Here is an 18566-nt window from a genome sequence, read left to right on the forward strand (position 1 = left end):
GTGGGTTCTGGGGTGAACAAGCTCTGGGCTAGGACTACACTGGGGAACGTGGCTGTGGTGCTGAGTTGGGAAGTTCGGTGCCCTGTGCTGCTCTTATGAGTGTTACGAGGTTTCTACCTTCTCACCTTTCTAAAACCTTTGCATATCCAGGTGACAAATATGTACATAGACATACAAACACAGACACACACATCCACCAACCCACACACACAATCCCGAAGGTCATACAAATACAACTTTTTACTTTATTTATCCAAATGTTATTCCAGAAATACTGAGACAGGAAATGAGCAAAAAAAAGAAAATGTCACCATGGTAATTCAAAACATGACCAGAAATAATAGTCAACATCTTGTCTCCATGTGATTCACTGCTTTCCTGTCAATCCTCTGGCAGACACCAGTTAATAAAGAAACAAAAACTAGGACAAAAGGTAGATCCAGTGTGCAAAGCTAAGTCCAGTCTGCTTCCATGGAAATTATAAGGGCAAGTAGGAGTAAAAAACTGCTAATTAAAAACATTCATTAAAAATGATTATCTTTATGCATGTCTGTAAAATAACAGGCTTAGGCATCTGGTTGCTCACAATATTTCAGGTGTGTGTAAATATGAACCCAGTGGGTTTAAGAATGGTTTGTTTGGTCACAGTTGGCAGGAGAAATCTTCATTTCTAAAAGCAGGAGGGTTGTGTTCCATGTTCCTTTGGTACTAATATGTGATGCGATGTGATGTATTCACCTCATTTTAAGACCCAGTAAGGAGTAGATGTATTTTTTACAGTACATTCTGACCTATTATTCTGAAGTCTTAGAATCTTTTAGCAGGATTGCTAATTAAAACATAAAAGAAGTAATTATGCAATGTTTCAGCAAAAATATTCAAAAGTTTCTCTTTTAAGGACTGAAAATAAAAAAATCCTGCTGAGGTTAGTCCTAACACAAAAACACAGAAATATCCACACAGCTTATCTGCATTTCCAGGCAGCAGAAGGGTCGCAATAGGTTACTTTTCTTTGCCAGACCAGCTGCCTCTGACTCATCTGTGTTTTTCCTGCCATCTGTGCCATGTTTTGTACTGACCTCTTTCCACCGGGCTCCGGCACTGCTTGATATGTACACATTGGGCTTGCTGGCCAAATTCCTCCCAACAGAACCTGCAATCACAGAACAAAGGGGCATTTTACACAGGGACAAACATGGACACAGCCATAAACACAATCTATGGGGATTTTCCCTGAACACATCATGGTCTTTGTTACTCCTGCTTTTAATTTGACAGATGGAAAATCATTTGTTGCTTTTTTAGCAGAATAAATAAGAAACAACAATTAACTGAAGCAGAAAACTAATATATTTGTTTCTATAATTTTTTTTTATGCTATTTCTCTACTAGCGCATACGTAAGACTTTTATAAAGTCAGTGGTAGTTACATGCTCCAGTTTCAGCACCATGAACACAACATATTTTTATAAGAGGGCTATACCAAAGGGCTATGACAGCAGCACCCGTTGGTGTAGAAGTCTGTATGAAGAAGTTTCAAGGTTAGCAACTTTCAATATTTCAGTGAGATGTTTTAAAATGAAGTCAGAGAAAGCACAGAAAATGCTACATAAAAGGAAACAATATTTTCCACAACATGTCAAGATAATTCTGTGGTTCATTCAGGCAGCAAGAGAGAGGAGATAACAGGGAGGCTCAACAGCAAATTTGCTCCGTTATATCCTTTTGAGCGAAAAAAATAAATCAATAATTTTGGGAGATTTTTGGAAGTTTCTATAAGGAATATATACAAAGACTGGTGTTTTTGTGATGCTAGCATAGCTAAATGTGCTAACTGCTAATGTATAATACTAAAGACAGTTTAAATGTCAACTCAGTAATCATTTTTTTAGTTTTCAAACTTATTTTATTGTGTCAGGACTCTCACACACTTCAGCAATATAAATAATATTTGTTCTTTGCAGGAAAATCAAGAAATAAACATTTTGAAAATTATTCTATGCTGTTCTATTGATTCCTATTTTATAGTTTTTAAAGAAGAATCTGACCGTTGAAACTCTAGTCTCCATTAATCAATATCGGTACTTTGCCATTGTTTGAATTTTGTTAGTCAAGTTCTACTTTCTAAACTCCCAGGTTGGTTTCCAGTTTTAAGTCTGACTGTTAACCTCACCTGGCAGCAGCTGTGCTAGTCATTCTGGCCTTTATTCTGACCAAACTTTAATAGTTGCTTAGTTGTCAAATGTGCCTTAAAATATTTCCAGCACTGAGTGAAGGAAAACTAAAATCCAAACAGTCTTATAGACCTTGGGGGGATTTTCCACATACTGACACAGTGTGATTAATCAGCGTAGGGTAATCTTTAAACTAAATTGATAGACTGCTATAAAAAGTATGGCTATTTATTATTCCTGCAGGATAAACTATAGGAAAGAGATTACTTTTCTAATTCTCACTGGATAAACATGTTGCTTTGTTCATAGTGAAATATCAAAAACCTTGGGATCCCCCAGAATGAGCAAATTGTGCCGTGTGGCAATTCACACTGGATGCGTTTTTACGTTAAGGAATCGTTCATGCACCCGACAATGGGTCCGTCATGCGTGAATTTTACCTCCGTTTAATGTCACGCATTGTGCTCAGTCATCAGTTAAAAATAGACTCGATCCATAAATCTGACGGATGACAGAGGACGGCTCTCTGTCATCCCGCAGCGCCACGGAAGCAGTGTGAATTACAGCATCGATTAGAATGGCTTGTGAAAAACACACGGATGACGGAGTCTGTGTGAACTAGGGGAGAGAAGAGGTGATTTTAACCTGGACCTGCTAATCTCAAATGAGCAAGAGATAATGAACTGATTAAAAAAGGGACGGCTGAAATATTAAGGTGAGATTGCTTCATAGGAAATGTGTTAATCCTTTGTACACTATTGTTTCAAATTGGCCCCAATCTGCCTTTGGTCTTAATGGCCACTAATGTCAGGTGAGGAATGTTCTCCAGCAAGGATGGTCCTGTCCAATCTGGTGTCTGAACCACATATATACTGCTGTGCCATTAAATCAATGAAGACAACTGTGTAATAGATGAGATGTGTCCCTAATCTGCCTACTGCAGGTGTTTTCAAACTTTAAGTTCAAAGGTCCAAATCTGATATCTGGATAAGGTCGATGCCCCCTCCCTGAAAAAAAGAGTCAAAGAGCAGCTAAAGAGTTAAAGTTAAATGAATGGGTGATGAACGGCTTCTGAAATATTGATGGGATGCTGAGGAGCTAATGCAATCATTGAAATCAGGACAGTACGCTCTGGTTGAGACAAGGATGGAGAAACATTGACCTATACTAAGTGTGGCTATATTATTTCTCTCTATATATGGCTACAAAAAGTCACTAAACATGCATCTCGCTCTGCTGAGGATTGTTGCTGAGAGAGATGTTTGCACAGACAGCAGCTTGTTTCATTTCTGTGGTGCCAGACTCTGGTTGATATTTCGGCTTACATCATGCTCGTTGCTAATAGAGCTGTTTTCCTGCTTCATAAACTTGCTTTGCAAGTTGTAGGTTATTAATGAACATAGTTATGCTGCTTCCAGGTCTCTATCAGACAGCCGTCTGAGGGAGAGCAGAGCTTTGGCTGAGTGGCTCCCTTAACAGACAGGCTGAGCGATCAAAGAAGACAAGACATGCTCTGTTTTACTGCTGTTTCACTGTGAATGATGCTGTAATGCTGGTACACTTACAGGACACGATCATCTTTGCAGATTTGTACAAAAGCACAAATGACCAAATTCTAATAAATACCATGTTTTCAGATTTGCATTTTTAAAATTTAGCCTGTATTTTCAGTGCCAAGGCCTGGATCTGGATAGAGGTGCCGTACGGCCCAGATCAGGCTTTGAAAAAGGATGGACTACTGGGTAAGACCGAATATTCTTGACACCAATCTGAGGAGAAGATGTTACCCTTTCACACAAAAAAAAAAAAATACATATATATATATATAAATATATATCTCCCTCCTGCCATTGAATTCAAAACATCTGCATGGAGAAAGACTCCAATTAATGTATTGAAGATAAGATAAGGAAAGTGTGTGAGATCTACAAGATGCAATAAGCTTCAAAAGAATTATAATATAGAAAAAACATTTTGATGCTGGAAAGCATAAATTCTGGTGTCTGAAGCATCAAGAATCTCAGAAACTACAAAATACATACATGAACTAGATGAGTGCGTATCAGCTGTAATTAGCCCATCTGTTTGAGAGCGATAACACAGAAACTGGCAGAACCGTCTGTTCCCTCCCAACTCAGATCTCACTCTCCTTCCATACCCATTATCCAATAAGAATTTAATTAGAGAGGCTGGCTGGGTGCAGGAGGAGCAGGGGAGACATACAGAGCATCAACAAATCAGAGCCCTCCACCAAATGTGAAGAGCCAGAGAGTATTTAAGCTTCAGGCCACTGCCTGATCCAGCAACAGAGCTGAGCGTATCGTTCCATTTGCATCTGAAGACATCCGCTGTCTGTCAGCAGTATGTTGCTGACAGGACGTCTTTCTGTTCTGATTGAAAGATTTATCAACAAAAACAGGTTCTGAACAAAACCACACTTCTTCAGTCTGACTCATACAGGATGTAGACATTTACAAAGAGAGACAGAAGGCAAACTTGTGGTGTCTATTGTGTTCTGTACAGGACAAATTCTGTGATGGCAGCAGAAAAAAAGAGGAATTTGAAGAAAAAAGGAAATGTCTTCTTCAGCAGATGATACTCAGAATCTCTTCATACATTCCAAATAAGATTTTAGCATAACTATAATTGAAATTTACATAATTTAGCCCCAAAGATTCTCATGTGTTAACAGACTTTTTTATATTTGGATAAACAAAACCTATTAACGTAAATAGTCCTGAGATCACGTCTGCACATCTAGCTGCTGCTTTTCCAATGCCAATAGTTTATTCGAAACACTTCCACAATGGATAAAGATAAAAAACAAAACAAGGATGATCTTTGCAAGGTTTTTTAAGCTCACATGACCCATCAGGAATCTGAAGTAGAACTGGCCTCAAGGCTAAAACACGGCACCACACCTTCACCTTACTGGCAGTGCTGAAAGTTATTGCCATGCCCTTGGTGGCAAGGTTGCTGCCCAGACCAATCCTCTGTCCAGCTGCCAACAAACATCCAGCTATACCCAACGATCTTTTAGTCAGCTTTTGGGCATAAAGAAATAAGCCTCTGTTCTCATCATCATCAGGCCTGATAGACATGGAAGAAAAAAGGTTCTGCACAGGTAATGTCTTTGCTGCATCCTCCCATTTACAATCAATCCATCCATCTCCTCTTATCCAGCTTCAGGATGCAAGGATAACAGGTCCGGGAGAAAAACCCAGACATCCCTCTCCTCACTGACACTCTCCAGCATTCTGAAGGAAAGCCTGCTCCCTCCAGTGAGTTCTGGGTCTGCCCCAGGGTCTCATCTCGAGGGAAGTAAATAAAGAAATGTTCAAAACTAAGTGTCCAGGAAGCATCCTTTTCAGATGCCTGAACCACCTCGACTGTCTCCTTTTATTGCAGAAGAACGCCGGCTCTACTTCAAGCCTCAAACCAAGATCAAGGAGCCCCTTGTCCCTACCTCTAAGACTGAGCCCAGAAACGTTACAGGAGGAGCTCATTTTGTATCCGGCTGCATCACACCATAACTCCGATACTTGAAGTCCTCCGCTGGACGCAGTGACTGACACCCAAACCAAACATACTTAGAGGAACAGACTCTCATCCTGTCCACTTCACACTCGCCTGCCAACAGGCTCCAGGGCCTGCTAGAGCTTATGGCCTGAGGATGCAACAAAGTCTCATCACCCATCCAATGGTTTTATATACAGAACCTTGCAAAATTAATAATACCCCTTTGTCACCCTTTATCATGTTAAAACCACAAATTTTTATGTATTGTGTATTGAGCTTTAATAGGACAGATCAACATAAAGTTGTATAATTGTAATGTGGAAGATAAATTAGATTCACCCACTTTACTCCAAAATCCATTCATAAAATCCTGTGCAACCAATGTCTTCAGACGTCAGCTAACAGTAAACAGAGTCCACCTGTGAGAGAACATTAGAGAACTAATGGCGTCATGAAGACCAAGGAACACAGCAGACAGTTCAGGAAGAAAGTTGTGGGGACGTTTAAAGCAGGTGCGAAGACATGGCTGTCCACCTAAACCGACCAGCCGGGCAAGGACAGCATTAATCAAAGAAGAAACCAAGGGGCCCTTGGAAAATCTGGAGGAGCTCCATAGATCCACAGCCCAGGTGCAGTCTATAAATCTGACTTTCAATGAAGAAACAATAAAAATCATGGTTTACAAAAAGACATAAGATATCCGGATAGCAGATTGCTGCAAGCCATGTAGGAGATACAGCAACATGTGGAAGAAGCTGCTCTGGTCTGAAGAGGAAAAACTCAAGACTGCAAACCCTCCTGCAAAACAGCATAACGAATGCTTTCACACTGAAAGAGGTGTTCTAAATAGGCCTCAATCCAGCCATGTTCTAATACATTCTGCAGGTCATGGAAGTGTAGCAGGATCTTTTTCATGTAATGCAGGAGTTTCAGCCTGTAGCGTCTTTTGCTGCCTCTGCAATTTATTTCCTACTTCCCCACCTGTGGCCATGATGAGTCCTGGTGCTGAGTCTTTGGATAATATGGGCATCCTCCTCAGCTGGATGTTGAACAGCTGACTCCAGCGCTGGGCCAGGTGGAGAGAACAACCCTTATTGAGCTGGGGGCGAAGAAGAAGAGGGGAGTCAGACGGAACAAGGAGAACATGAGGACTCTGCACAAGTTTAAAAGCTTGATCATGATCTGCCTGAACCAACCAGATAATTTGGAACCTGCCATACCTGGCAGTCCACAGTTCCTCCCAGGCTGTCGGCAGCAGGCGCCTGTAGCAGCTCCCATGTCCCCCCCTTGTCAAAAGTGATGACAGAGCGCATGTTGTCCTCGCTGACCGACCCGTTGATGAGCGTGGCAATGAAGATGCCTCGGAGCCCCTCCACACGATGCAGGTCTGCAAATGGCTCGTTGGCAAAGTACCTGAAAGCCAGGGGAGCAACATGAAGCTGCATTAAAGGAGGGGGCTATCAGGCAGCCAGGGAGCCGCAGCACTGTGTGTCAAATGGAGATGAAACGAACAGACCCGCACTTTGAAATTTACAATGCATCACATGTAGCAGATGGTGATAAACAAGAACATTGAATTAAACAACATGCGTATACTCAGCTAACAAATGTCTGAAGCAGCCTGATCAAACAGCACAGCACATCAAGTACAGAACAGAGCACTGATTTCATTAACATAGGACAGGCTGTCAGACTGGATGAATCATAAGGAAAATTCACACCTGAGCCAACATTGACTGCAGTGCAAAGCCAACACACCATCTATCTAATGTAATTATGAAAAGATAACAACACATCAACAAAATGGAGCAGGTAGCTCAGAAACAGCTGAGGCCTCACAAAAGATAACAGCTTTAGAGCTTGTACTGGATAAAGAAGCACATGTTGTTAGTGTTTGTCCAGCCTTTGGTTTGTCACTGTTACCAAGCATCTGTTAGCAGAGCTGGAGGCTGTCCTCAGAGTACCAGAGGTTACTATGGGAACCACCTTACTACTGGTAAGATCCAGCTGCAGTTTGTCAACACTACAAGGTCATAATGAATTCAGTATTATATTATATGATGCTAACGTTTATACTATGAGTGCAGGATGACTCCACACTTATATAACCCCCTTTTTATTGGACATGTCTTGGATGTGTTTCACCGTCATCCAAAGACACAAATAGGCTTTAATCACAAATTTCACCCACATTTTTGCAGCGCTTTGACCCTCAGCCCCAAATTTATAATATGAGATCAAACCCAGTATGGAAACATGACCAATATCCCACTGCAAACACAAAAAAGGCTAGGAACAATGTTGGGAGAAGACTGTCTGAATAAACTGTTTGAGGAAATTCACTTTTCCCAAATGTTTTGTTGGTTGTATTGACACACGGTTAAGTTTGAGCATGTGTGTGTGTTTGCAGTACCTGATGAGTGTGTTGCTTCCTGAGCCCTCAGGACTGTAGTACAGAACATTCTCAAGTGACAGAGAAAAGGACAGGCCCTGTGTGTCTGAGATGTAGAGGTGTGTGGTGTTGTTTATGTGGTTCACACACACAAACACCTGGTCCTCAGATGCATCTGCTATGTAGTACTCCTGTTGGATAGATGTGAAGAGGCAGGAGGTCACTTACAGTCCCTACATGTGATTCAGTGAGATTCAACACCCACCCATCCACTCTGAGAACACAGTGAACATCACAGTCCAGACACACTACTGCACTGTTTAAGGGAACCGGATCTATACCAGCAATAATCATGGCAGAGTTGCATTTCTCTTGAATTGTTTTGAAAAAGTAATAACCTTGTACATTTTATACCATACCGTGATTGGATGCCGGGTCATAAACTGGGCTGCTTTCATTGGCTGGCGGTTGTAGGAGACCCAGAGCTGAACAGAAGATGGGTTATGGCTACCGAACAGTTTCTGGGGAGGACACAGAGATAGAGGCAGAGACAGGGGCAACAGGGTTCATTTAAGTGTCAGATATCAGGTTAGAAAAGATTAAGACCTTTCAACCAAATCACCCAACTTCAAGAAGCAGTCTGAAAAAAAAAAAAAAAAAAAGAGTGCAACTGCTCAACTCAAGGTACTTGCTGACGATTTTGAAGCTGGATTCCTGGAATTAATACCAGATACATTGTACAATTAAAGGAACATGAATTTTAAACTATAGTACTATTTAAAACCAGTAATAAATAAAGAAATTGATTTCATACACACATGGACAAAATTGTTGGTACCCCTCGGTTAATGAAAGAAAAACATACAATGGTCCCAGAAATAACTTGAATCTGACAAAGGTTCGTTCGTTCGTTCGTCGTCTTCCGCTTATCCAGGACCGGGTCGCGGGGGCAGCAGACTCAGCAGAGACGCCCAGACGTCCCTCTCTCCAGACACCTCCTCCAGCTCCTCCAGGGGGAGCCCAAGGCGTTCCCAGGCCAGCCGAGAGACATAGTCCCTCCAGCGTGTCCTGGGCCGTCCCCTGGGCCTCCTCCCGGTGGGACGTGCCTGGAACACCTCCCGAGGAAGAGGTCCAGGAGGCATCCGGTATAGATGCCCGAGCCACCTCAACTGGCTCCTTTCGATGTGGACTACAAAGGTAATACTGAATAAATATTCTATCAAAATGAACAAATGAAAGTCAGACATTGCTTTTCAAACATGCTTCAACAGAATTATTTAAAAAAATAAACTCACGAAACAGGCCTGAACATAAATGATGGTACCCTTAACTTAATATTTTGTTGCACAACCTTTTGAGGCAATCACTGCAATCAAATGATTCCTATAACTGTCAATGAGACTTCAGCACCTCTCAGCAGGTATTTTGGCCCACTCCTCATGAGCAAACTGCTCCAGTTGTCTCAGGTTTGAAGGGTGCCTTTTCCAGACGGCATGCTTCAGCTCCTTCCAAAGATTCTCAATAGGATTTAGGTCAGGGCTTATAGAAGGCCACTTCAGAATAGTCCAATGTTTTCTCTTAGCCATTCTTGGTGTTTTTAGCTGTGTGTTTTGGGTCATTATCCTGTTGTAAGACCCATGACCTGCGACTGAGACCAAGCTTTCTGACACTGGGCAGCACATTTCTCTCTAGAATCCCTTGATGGTCTTGAGATTTCATTATACCCTGTACAGATTCAAGACACCCTGTGCCAGATGCAGCAAAGCAGCCCCAGAACATAACAGAACCTCCTCCATGTTTCACTGTAGTGACAGTGTTCTTTTCTTCATATGCTTCATTTTTCCATCTGCGAACATAGAGCTGATGTGCCTTGCCAAAAAGTTTAATTTTTGTCTCATCTGTCCATAGGACATTCTCCCAGAAGCTCCGTGGCTTGTCAAAATGTAGTTTGACAAATTCCAGTCTGGCTTATTTATGATTTGTTTTCAACAATGGTGTTCTCCTTGGACGTCTCCCATTAAGTCCACTTTGCCTCAAACAACGTTGGATGGTGCGTTCTGACACTGATGTTCCCTGAGCTTGAAGTTCACCTTTAATCTCTTTAGAAGTTTTTCTGGGCTCTTTTGTTACCATTCGTATTATCCGTCTCTTTGTTTTGTCATCAATTTTCCTTCTGCGGCCACGACCAGGGAGGTTGGCTACAGTCCCATGGATCTTAAATTTCTGAATAATATGTGCAACTGTAGTCAAAGGAACACAAAACTGCTTGGAGATGGTCTTATAACCTTTACCTTTAACATGCTGGTCTATCATTTTCTTTCTAATCTCCTGAGACAACTCTTTCCTTTGCTTCCTCTGGTCCATGTTGAGTGTGGTACACACCATGTCACCAAACAGCACAGTGACTACCTGAAGCCCTATATATAGGCCCACTGACTGATTACAAGAATGCAGACACCTCTGATGCCGATTAATGGACACACCTTGATTTAACATGTCCCTTTGGTCCTGACCTTCGACTGGCTGGTTGGAAAGTCAAATCTTTTTCTGATCAGTGAAAGCACCACATCTCAGCAGTTCTAGATTGCTCTGACAGCAACACTCTTCACTGTAGTAACTGTTACTGAGCGAAAAGATGTTGCTATTTTTAGTATAACTAAGGTGTTTTAAATGGAGGCACAACAAGTGCAGAGATTTAAAAACCTGTTTATATACAAACTTTACTTTTCACAACAAGATGAGGGCAGCATGAAGGCCCTGTTTTTGAATCCTGGTACGAGGTTCTCCCTGTATATGCGTGGGTTCTCTCCGGGTACCCCAGCATCCTCTCACAGTCCAAAATCATGACTGTTAGGTCAATTGTTCTCTGTGAATTGCCCTTAGGTGTGAGTGTGTGCATGGTTGTCTCAGTGTCAAAAAACAAAAACTACTTCCCTGTTTCATGGCTGAACTTTCTTATAAAGACAGGAAGAAAGACACCTGCATTAACACACCGATGAGCTAGAAATGTCACAGGCCACACCTCTGAGTGCCATCTGCTCCCAAAAACCAACAGCGACATAGCTGAACCTTGTCACAGTTCTAGCATCAAGGCTCATTTTGTGCTAACAACTGAATTATGCTGATGTTTTAATCTTTTCATGCCAGTGTGTGGAAAATTCTCCAGCATGCACTGCACAGAAAAGCAACGTAATTTGATCTTAGAAGGAATGCTGCTGGGGTTGGTGTTTCCCTGAGGTCTGGTGAATGATTGTAAATTCAGGAAATACTAGTTGTGTGCCTTTTTTTTCTGCTTATCCTCCTTCTAGTCCAACTTGCTCTGTTTTCAGCCTGCATGAGATGTTCGAGACTGGGCTCCAGAAACTACATTTACAGTTTAGATGGGTTTTTCAGCAGTTACAACATTATGCAAAATAAAAATATTGGTGTTTAAGAATGAATCAAATCTATAACTGACCCCACATAGAGTATTGAATCAATTATTCATGAAATACAAGATTGGGGAGTAGCAAGGAGGTGATCCTGATCAACTGAATAGATTAACTGATTATCAGTAAGTCTGGCGCCCCTATAAAGCGGACAGGAAAACATGCAGTACTTCTACTTCTTCTACCTGGGCAATACTGCTGTTGTGGCTATGTAGCTGTACATGACCCTGGAGGAGGAATCTGACAGAAATTTGTAACTGTCTGGTATATTTACAGAATAGAGTAGGGCCATGTTTTAGAAGACATTCAGGCCTTTGAAGGAAGGAATAAAACATGCACCAATCACCCCTTCCTGTCTGCCCTTGATCTGTGCTCTAACCTCCGGTAAGAGCACAGTTTTGCTCAAAATATTGAAATGCACACAACATTATGGGTGACATACCAGAGTTCAAAAGAGGACAAATTGTTGGTGCACGTCTTGCTGGCGGATCTGTGACCAAGACAGCAAGTATTTGTGATGTATCAAGAGCCACGGTATCCAGGGTAATGTCAGCATACCACCAAGAAGGACGAACCACATCCAACAGGATTAACTGTGGACGCAAGAGGAAGCTGTCTGAAAGGGATGTTCGGGTGCTAACCCGGATTGTATCCAAAAAACATAAAACCACGGCCGCCCAAATCACGGCAGAATTAAATGTGCACCTCAACTCTCCTGTTTCCACCAGAACTGTCCGTCGGGAGCTCCACAGGGTCAATATACACGGCCGGGCTGCTATAGCCAAACCTTTGGTCACTCATGCCGATGCCAAACGTCGGTTTCAATGGTGCAAGGAGCGCAAATCTTGGGCTGTGGACAATGTGAAACATGTATTGTTCTCTGATGAGTCCACCTTTACTGTTTTCCCCACATCCGGGAGAGTTACGGTGTGGAGAAGCCCCAAAGAAGCGTACCACCCAGACTGTTGCATGCCCAGAGTGAAGCATGGGAGTGGATCAGTGATGGTTTGGGCTGCCATATCATGGCATTCCCTTGGCCCAATACTTGTGCTAGATGGGCGCATCACTGCCAAGGACCACCGAACCATTCTTGAGGACCATGTGCATCCAATGGTTCAAACATTGTATCCTGAAGGTGGTGCCGTGTATCAGGATGACAATGCACCAATACACACAGCAAGACTGGTGAAAGATTGGTTTGATGAACATGAAAGTGAAGTTGAACATCTCCCATGGCCTGCACAGTCACCAGATCTAAATATTATTGAGCCACTTTGGGGTGTTTTGGAGGAGCGAGTCAGGAAACGTTTTCCTCCACCAGTATCAGGTAGTGACCTGGCCACTATCCTGCAAGAAGAATGGCTTAAAATCCCTGTGACCACTGTGCAGGACTTGTATATGTCATTCCCAAGACGAATTGACGCTGTATTAGCCGCAAAAGGAGGCCCTACACCATACTAATAAATTATTGTGGTCTAAAACCAGGTGTTTCAGTTTCATTGTCCAACCCCTGTAATTGCACCATGCTTATAAAGCAATACTTAGGTAGGCTGTGGAGTTCAAATGATGCTTAATTGGTACCAAGGGGCTCAAAGAGGGCCAAGAAAATGTTCTTCACACCATACCACCAGCCTGAACCAATCATTGATACAAGGCAGGATGGATCAAAGCGTTTGCGTTGTTTATGCTGTATTCTTACCCTACCATCTGAACGTCTCAGCAGGAAATGAACCCCATTCATACGTGTCTCTTTAAGTCTGTAAGTCATTATATACTTCAGACATGCTTAGTGACTATAGCCAGAATCCGTCACTTACACTGACATGGTATTCATTTAAATCAGGTTTCCATAGTGTTGGATGGGTGCAAAAACTTGTTATCACTCATGTAAAAACCTTGGGTTGCAAGGCACCTGCACTATGCCTTCCTCCCTGTGTGTGTGAGATCATTGTTATCTCTGTGTGAACCAGCCTCCTTTCTGTCTCACATACATACACCCTGTCTGGACTGTCTGTTGAACTGTGCATATAAATAAAGAGATAGGGTGTCAAAAACTTTGTAGTTTCACTGCAAAGTGGGCTACCCTTGTCACAAGTAACTATGACTGTATCGTTCTTACCTCTGAGTTGACTAAATAATACCTAACATTTATTGGTCCTTCGAAGCCGGATTAATTCAATAACCTTATTTCTCTTTGCTTTAACAGTGACTCTGGGATCCGTGGGGGAAGCCTGACGTCGAGCGAAGCACCGCTGCACAACCTCCATTAGCCGGAGTGGCTGAAAGTCCCGGTGTGTTTGAATTCACACCTGGCCAGTGGGTTATTGCCTTCCTCTGCGCGGGGTGACTCTCACAGGGTCCAAAGAGTCACCAAGAAGTCAACTCCGAGGTGAGACAGTTTTAAAATACAGTTCATAGGAAAAGTACTTAACAGTCGTTGGTAGTGCGTCGCCGGTAAGGACGCTGCATTGGGATGGTTTTATTCCACCGTGAAAGGAATAGTGACAAATTAAGGTAGGGCCCCGCCAAGAAGGGGGCCAAATAAAACGACTAAGGGTTATTCCCCTGCGAGGGAATAGAATAAGCGCTATACAAGTAAAAAGAACGGAGTAAATTGAGCTCATAAAATAACACCAAGTTAACTTAGAAAAATTACAAGGTACCTGAAACTAACTGTGTGACTGTGTTGTGTGTATATGGAGGACTAAGCATTTTAATAGAATCATAGCAGGATTCTGCTAGTCCTGTGTTTTCTTTTGCCCAGATTAAAACTACGTACTGGTGACTTTGGAGATTCAGGTCGGATTTCATTCCAGAAAATTAACACCGCTGCGAATTAGTCGCAGTAGAAGGGCGTGTTAATGTCCTCTCCATAAGTCTCATGCCAGTGACCTTTTATCTGGGACATTTATACTATAATTAAACTAACATAAAACATAATGGGGAAGAAACAAAGTAAACTAATTGACTTAGAATGGGAGGTAAAGTTTATGGAGAACTATGTAAAAGGAGCAGGTATGATCTGTCATAGATGGAATAAAAAATAAAAAACATGGGTTTTTGGGCAAATTAGATACAAAGGATGTCTTAAAATTACAAGGGGATCTAAAATTAGCAATAATGAAAACTAAAAAGAGAAAAATAACAAAGAACAATGGGGAAGAACAGAGAAAAAGCTCTGATTTAACAGAAATATGTACACGATGGCATAAAAATACGGATTTTCAGGTAACTTAATTATCACTGAAATCCTAAAACTACACGGGGATCTTAAACTGGAGATTATGCATTCAAAAGATTCAAGAGACAATAAAAAACCTTGCCAGATTATAATTTCAAAGGGGACTTTTCAGTCCCTGAGTGCACACAGTTGATAAACAGATTAAAACAAAAAGATGAATTAAAAAAACAACAATAAGAGCAGCTTTTAACTGACATAGCCATAATACTGAGGCCTTAAGAAAAGCACAGGAAAAAACTTTCAGCTTAACTGAAAACAAATAAAGGGGGGGGCGGACTGCCACCCATCCCAGTTTAGAATACCAAGGTAGCCCCAAATTATAAAGACTAAGAGATGGTTTTAGAGGACGTGGTAAAAGAAGTTAAAAGAGGAGGTGACAATGTGGACAACATGGAAACTGTCCAACTGGACAACCCAGTGAACAATGACTAGAGTTGTTAAAGAAGTAATCTGAGAGTAAAAGATCTTGTAGGCAAGCATTAGTGAGAAACAGGTGCTTTAAAAATCATTCTATGGTGTTATACTACTAACAATATCATGATAAAATGCAAAAGATTCATTTTACAGGGAAATAATTCCATATTTGGCTCAGATTGTTTGCATTCTTGATTTTTCCTCTTTGAGAGAAGTTAAATTTCAGCTCTGTGAAACGACCTTGACAAAGAGATGCAGCTGCCTGAAAACAAAGATAAAACTTCTGCAAACAGCAGAAGCCTGTCTCTGCTGAAAGGTCTGAAAAAAAAAAAAATTGTAACTCTACCCTGCATGTGTCAAACTCAAGGTCCGCGGGCCAAAACCGGACCTCAAAAGTTTAGTGATTCTCTAGAAGTAGAGCCTTTAATATGGTGATTGTGTGCTTGAATGTTATTTTGTCAATCAATAAGCAGTTTTGTCTACATTCTGCCACAATCTGCCTTTTGAAAATGTTTTGAATCTTGCTCTTTATGTATAAAAAAAAAAAGAAAGAAAAGAAAAATTGGCTAAAGTCTGCAGACACAAAATGAACCTGGATTGACGCTCTAACTAAGTTTATTTAATCTGAGATCTTGTCCAAATGCAACAGTATATGTCAGTCTACATGAGATACTAACAACTTCACCTACTGGTATAATATAAAGATCTGATTGAATATGTGAAACAAACAATGATGAAAGTTTTTCAACAGGTGATGCTCATCCAGGAGGAAGACAGTGTTCCTAGGAAATGCAGCTCATTCATTAACAATCATTTTTTCTCCTATAGGTGGACGTTTTGCTGATTAATCATAGGCTGGATCTATGAAACATTATGTGCACAGAACAAATGACCAAGGTTCTGACTGACTTATGAACCTCACTGACCTGACAATGATAACATGACACCCAACAGATAACACCTTTAAGGTGGACCCACTAAGACCACCTTATTGATTCTTGGTGAATAAAAAAAAAAAAAAATTGAAGCGTTCAAAACAGACCTAGTGGAAACAAAAGGGGTTATGAGGAAACAATGTGCATTTTAAGAATAATAGAAGTCAAATTATGTTCAAATTTTTGCAAATAAAAATTACTCTGACAGAAAAATAAGTAAGTAGTGTGTGAATGTGTGTGAATGGGAATGACTGATTTCATTGTAATGCATCTTTGAGGGACCTTAAAAGCGCTAATAAAGGTCTGATGTTCTGATGATCTTTGCCAAATTTATATCTTTATAAGGTTTCCAGAATCTTTTTCGAAAAATCATATAAAGATGGCAAAGGTTCTACCTGTATTGAAAATACTGATAACCATAAGAAAGTTCATAGACCCGTCTTGAATTTTTCCTAATTCTTTTACAAACAGGTTATTTAAACTTTCATGTGGCCAAATGTCTGTATTTGACTTTCTGTTTTTGTGAAATAAATGTCTGTTTCATGTTATGTAAAAATTAGAGTCCTCAACATTACCATAATAATATTAGGTCAGTTCTCTATGGTAAAACAAAAAGATTTTAACAGATGTTTAGACTTTTTCCAGTCAGGTTCAAAATGATTGAATTAGACTCAAACTTAACATAAGATTAAATTAACCTTAACAGAATTACTGAACTGGACTGAAATAGAGAAAACTTGAGTTAATTGAAACAAACTTTAGTTACTTGAACTAAATACAAAGCTGACTGAAACTGTATGTTGTATCTATAAAACTGGGTAAAACAAACTAAGATTATAAGATATAATATGCCCTTCATTTTTTGTGTTCATCAGTGAGTGAGTTTTTATTTTTATTTTTAATAAGAACTAAACCAAGCATTATTTATAATAATAGCAATTACCAAAAATAGTGATCTCATTTTTAAATGTAATAAGGACTTACTTTATAATATATGATAAAAAAGAATAATAAGAATTTGGAAAAACAGAGGCTTTAAACCTCTGCAGGAACAGCACTGACACTGTCAAAGGTAGATCCTAATACAGGAATCTGGAAGCTCATTCTGGCGTGGATAGTCAAAGTCCATCCAAGGATACATTTAGATGAGGCAGAGGGACAAATACAGGGCTTAGCTGAGAGCAACATGCATCCTGCCCTATCTGCTGTCCCACCTGAACTGTGGTCCCAATCATCAACTGATGTAGGGCTTATAAAGGGGTTCCCACCATACAAGGTTAAAACTAATATCTGAAAAAAGGCCATTAGTCCGTCAATACCCCTTAAAGCCAGAAGCTGAAGAAGGTACTAAGCCAGTAATACAAGATATGTTGAAGTCAGGAATATTAAGAGAAGCACCTGACGCTACATGCAAGACATATCACACTGACATCACTATTATTATCACAGCCAAACATAACTCTAAAAAGATGTGCCCTTTAAATCCAAGTACTCTAATACCTACTGCAGAAGATGGAAAACCACATTCTTATAAAGCAAAAGTTGAAGAAGACACCAAACCCAGACAAGACATTTCTCAAACCCTTATACCAGATTCATGTGTTGTGTTTGTAGATGGCTCAGCATCTAAAGATGAATATGGAAAGAATAGAGTTGGTTATGCAGTAACAACCATCGACAGAATAATATAAGCTAAATCTCTACCCAATACATGCTCAGCCCAAACAGCAGAATTATATGCTGTAGTAAGAGCATGTGAATTACATGAGGGACAAATACTTACTATATACACAGACAGCCAATACGTTTTCTGATCAGTACATCACCATGCTAAGATTTGGCAAAATAGAGGTTTTAAAACATCATCAGGGACAGAACTAACTCATTTCAACCTATTAAAGAGAAAATATCAGATCTGCTATTTATAGACACAGACGTGCTGAAAGACGCCCAACAGTCAGCACCCAAGACAGAAATAAAGGCCTGGCTAAAGAGAGGAGCACAGAAAAAAGATGACATCTATCAGATAGAAGATAAACCAATCCTCCCAAAAAAGTTATACAACACAGCGGCTACAGTGACACATTGGGAAGACCCACGTGTCAAGGGGGGAATATGTCACATCTGGTAAAGCATTAATGCTACACTATAAATTTTTCTGACTATGCAAATCATTTTTGCAGATTATGCATAATTTGTTGCAAACACAGGGGAAGAAATATTGCCTGGTTGTAATAGATGAACCTAGTGACACATTTCTTCCCCACATATGGTATCACACAGGTCATAAGGTCAGATAATGGAACTCATTTTGTAAATAAATTAATAGAACTAAGTTCTAATGCATTAGGGTTTCAGTTAAAGATAAAGGAAAACAATGGAAGAAACAGGGAGGCCATGGCCCGGATGCCTATCCCTGGTTAATTATGGATGAGAATAACTCCAAATCAAACCGGTCTTACT

At 40.6% G+C, this 18566-nt stretch overlaps 1 protein-coding gene across 3 annotated transcripts in view; it reads right to left on the reverse strand.

Annotated features, from left to right (window-relative positions):
• Positions 1 to 18566, reverse strand: part of sorl1 (sortilin-related receptor, L(DLR class) A repeats containing) — a 113919-nt gene that overhangs the window by 47798 nt on the left and 47555 nt on the right. For all 3 annotated transcript variants that reach the window (XM_047391159.1, XM_047391158.1, XM_047391157.1), the window contains 5 exons: positions 8505 to 8606; positions 8107 to 8276; positions 6914 to 7106; positions 6675 to 6792; positions 1080 to 1153 (listed from right to left, as the gene is read on the reverse strand). In XM_047391159.1, coding sequence (XP_047247115.1) covers positions 1080 to 1153; positions 6675 to 6792; positions 6914 to 7106; positions 8107 to 8276; positions 8505 to 8606 — 657 coding nt within the window. The remainder of the gene's footprint in view (positions 1 to 1079; positions 1154 to 6674; positions 6793 to 6913; positions 7107 to 8106; positions 8277 to 8504; positions 8607 to 18566) is intronic.

Source organism: Girardinichthys multiradiatus, chromosome 18 (genome assembly GCF_021462225.1).
Source record: "Girardinichthys multiradiatus isolate DD_20200921_A chromosome 18, DD_fGirMul_XY1, whole genome shotgun sequence".
Classification (NCBI taxonomy): domain Eukaryota; kingdom Metazoa; phylum Chordata; class Actinopteri; order Cyprinodontiformes; family Goodeidae; genus Girardinichthys; species Girardinichthys multiradiatus.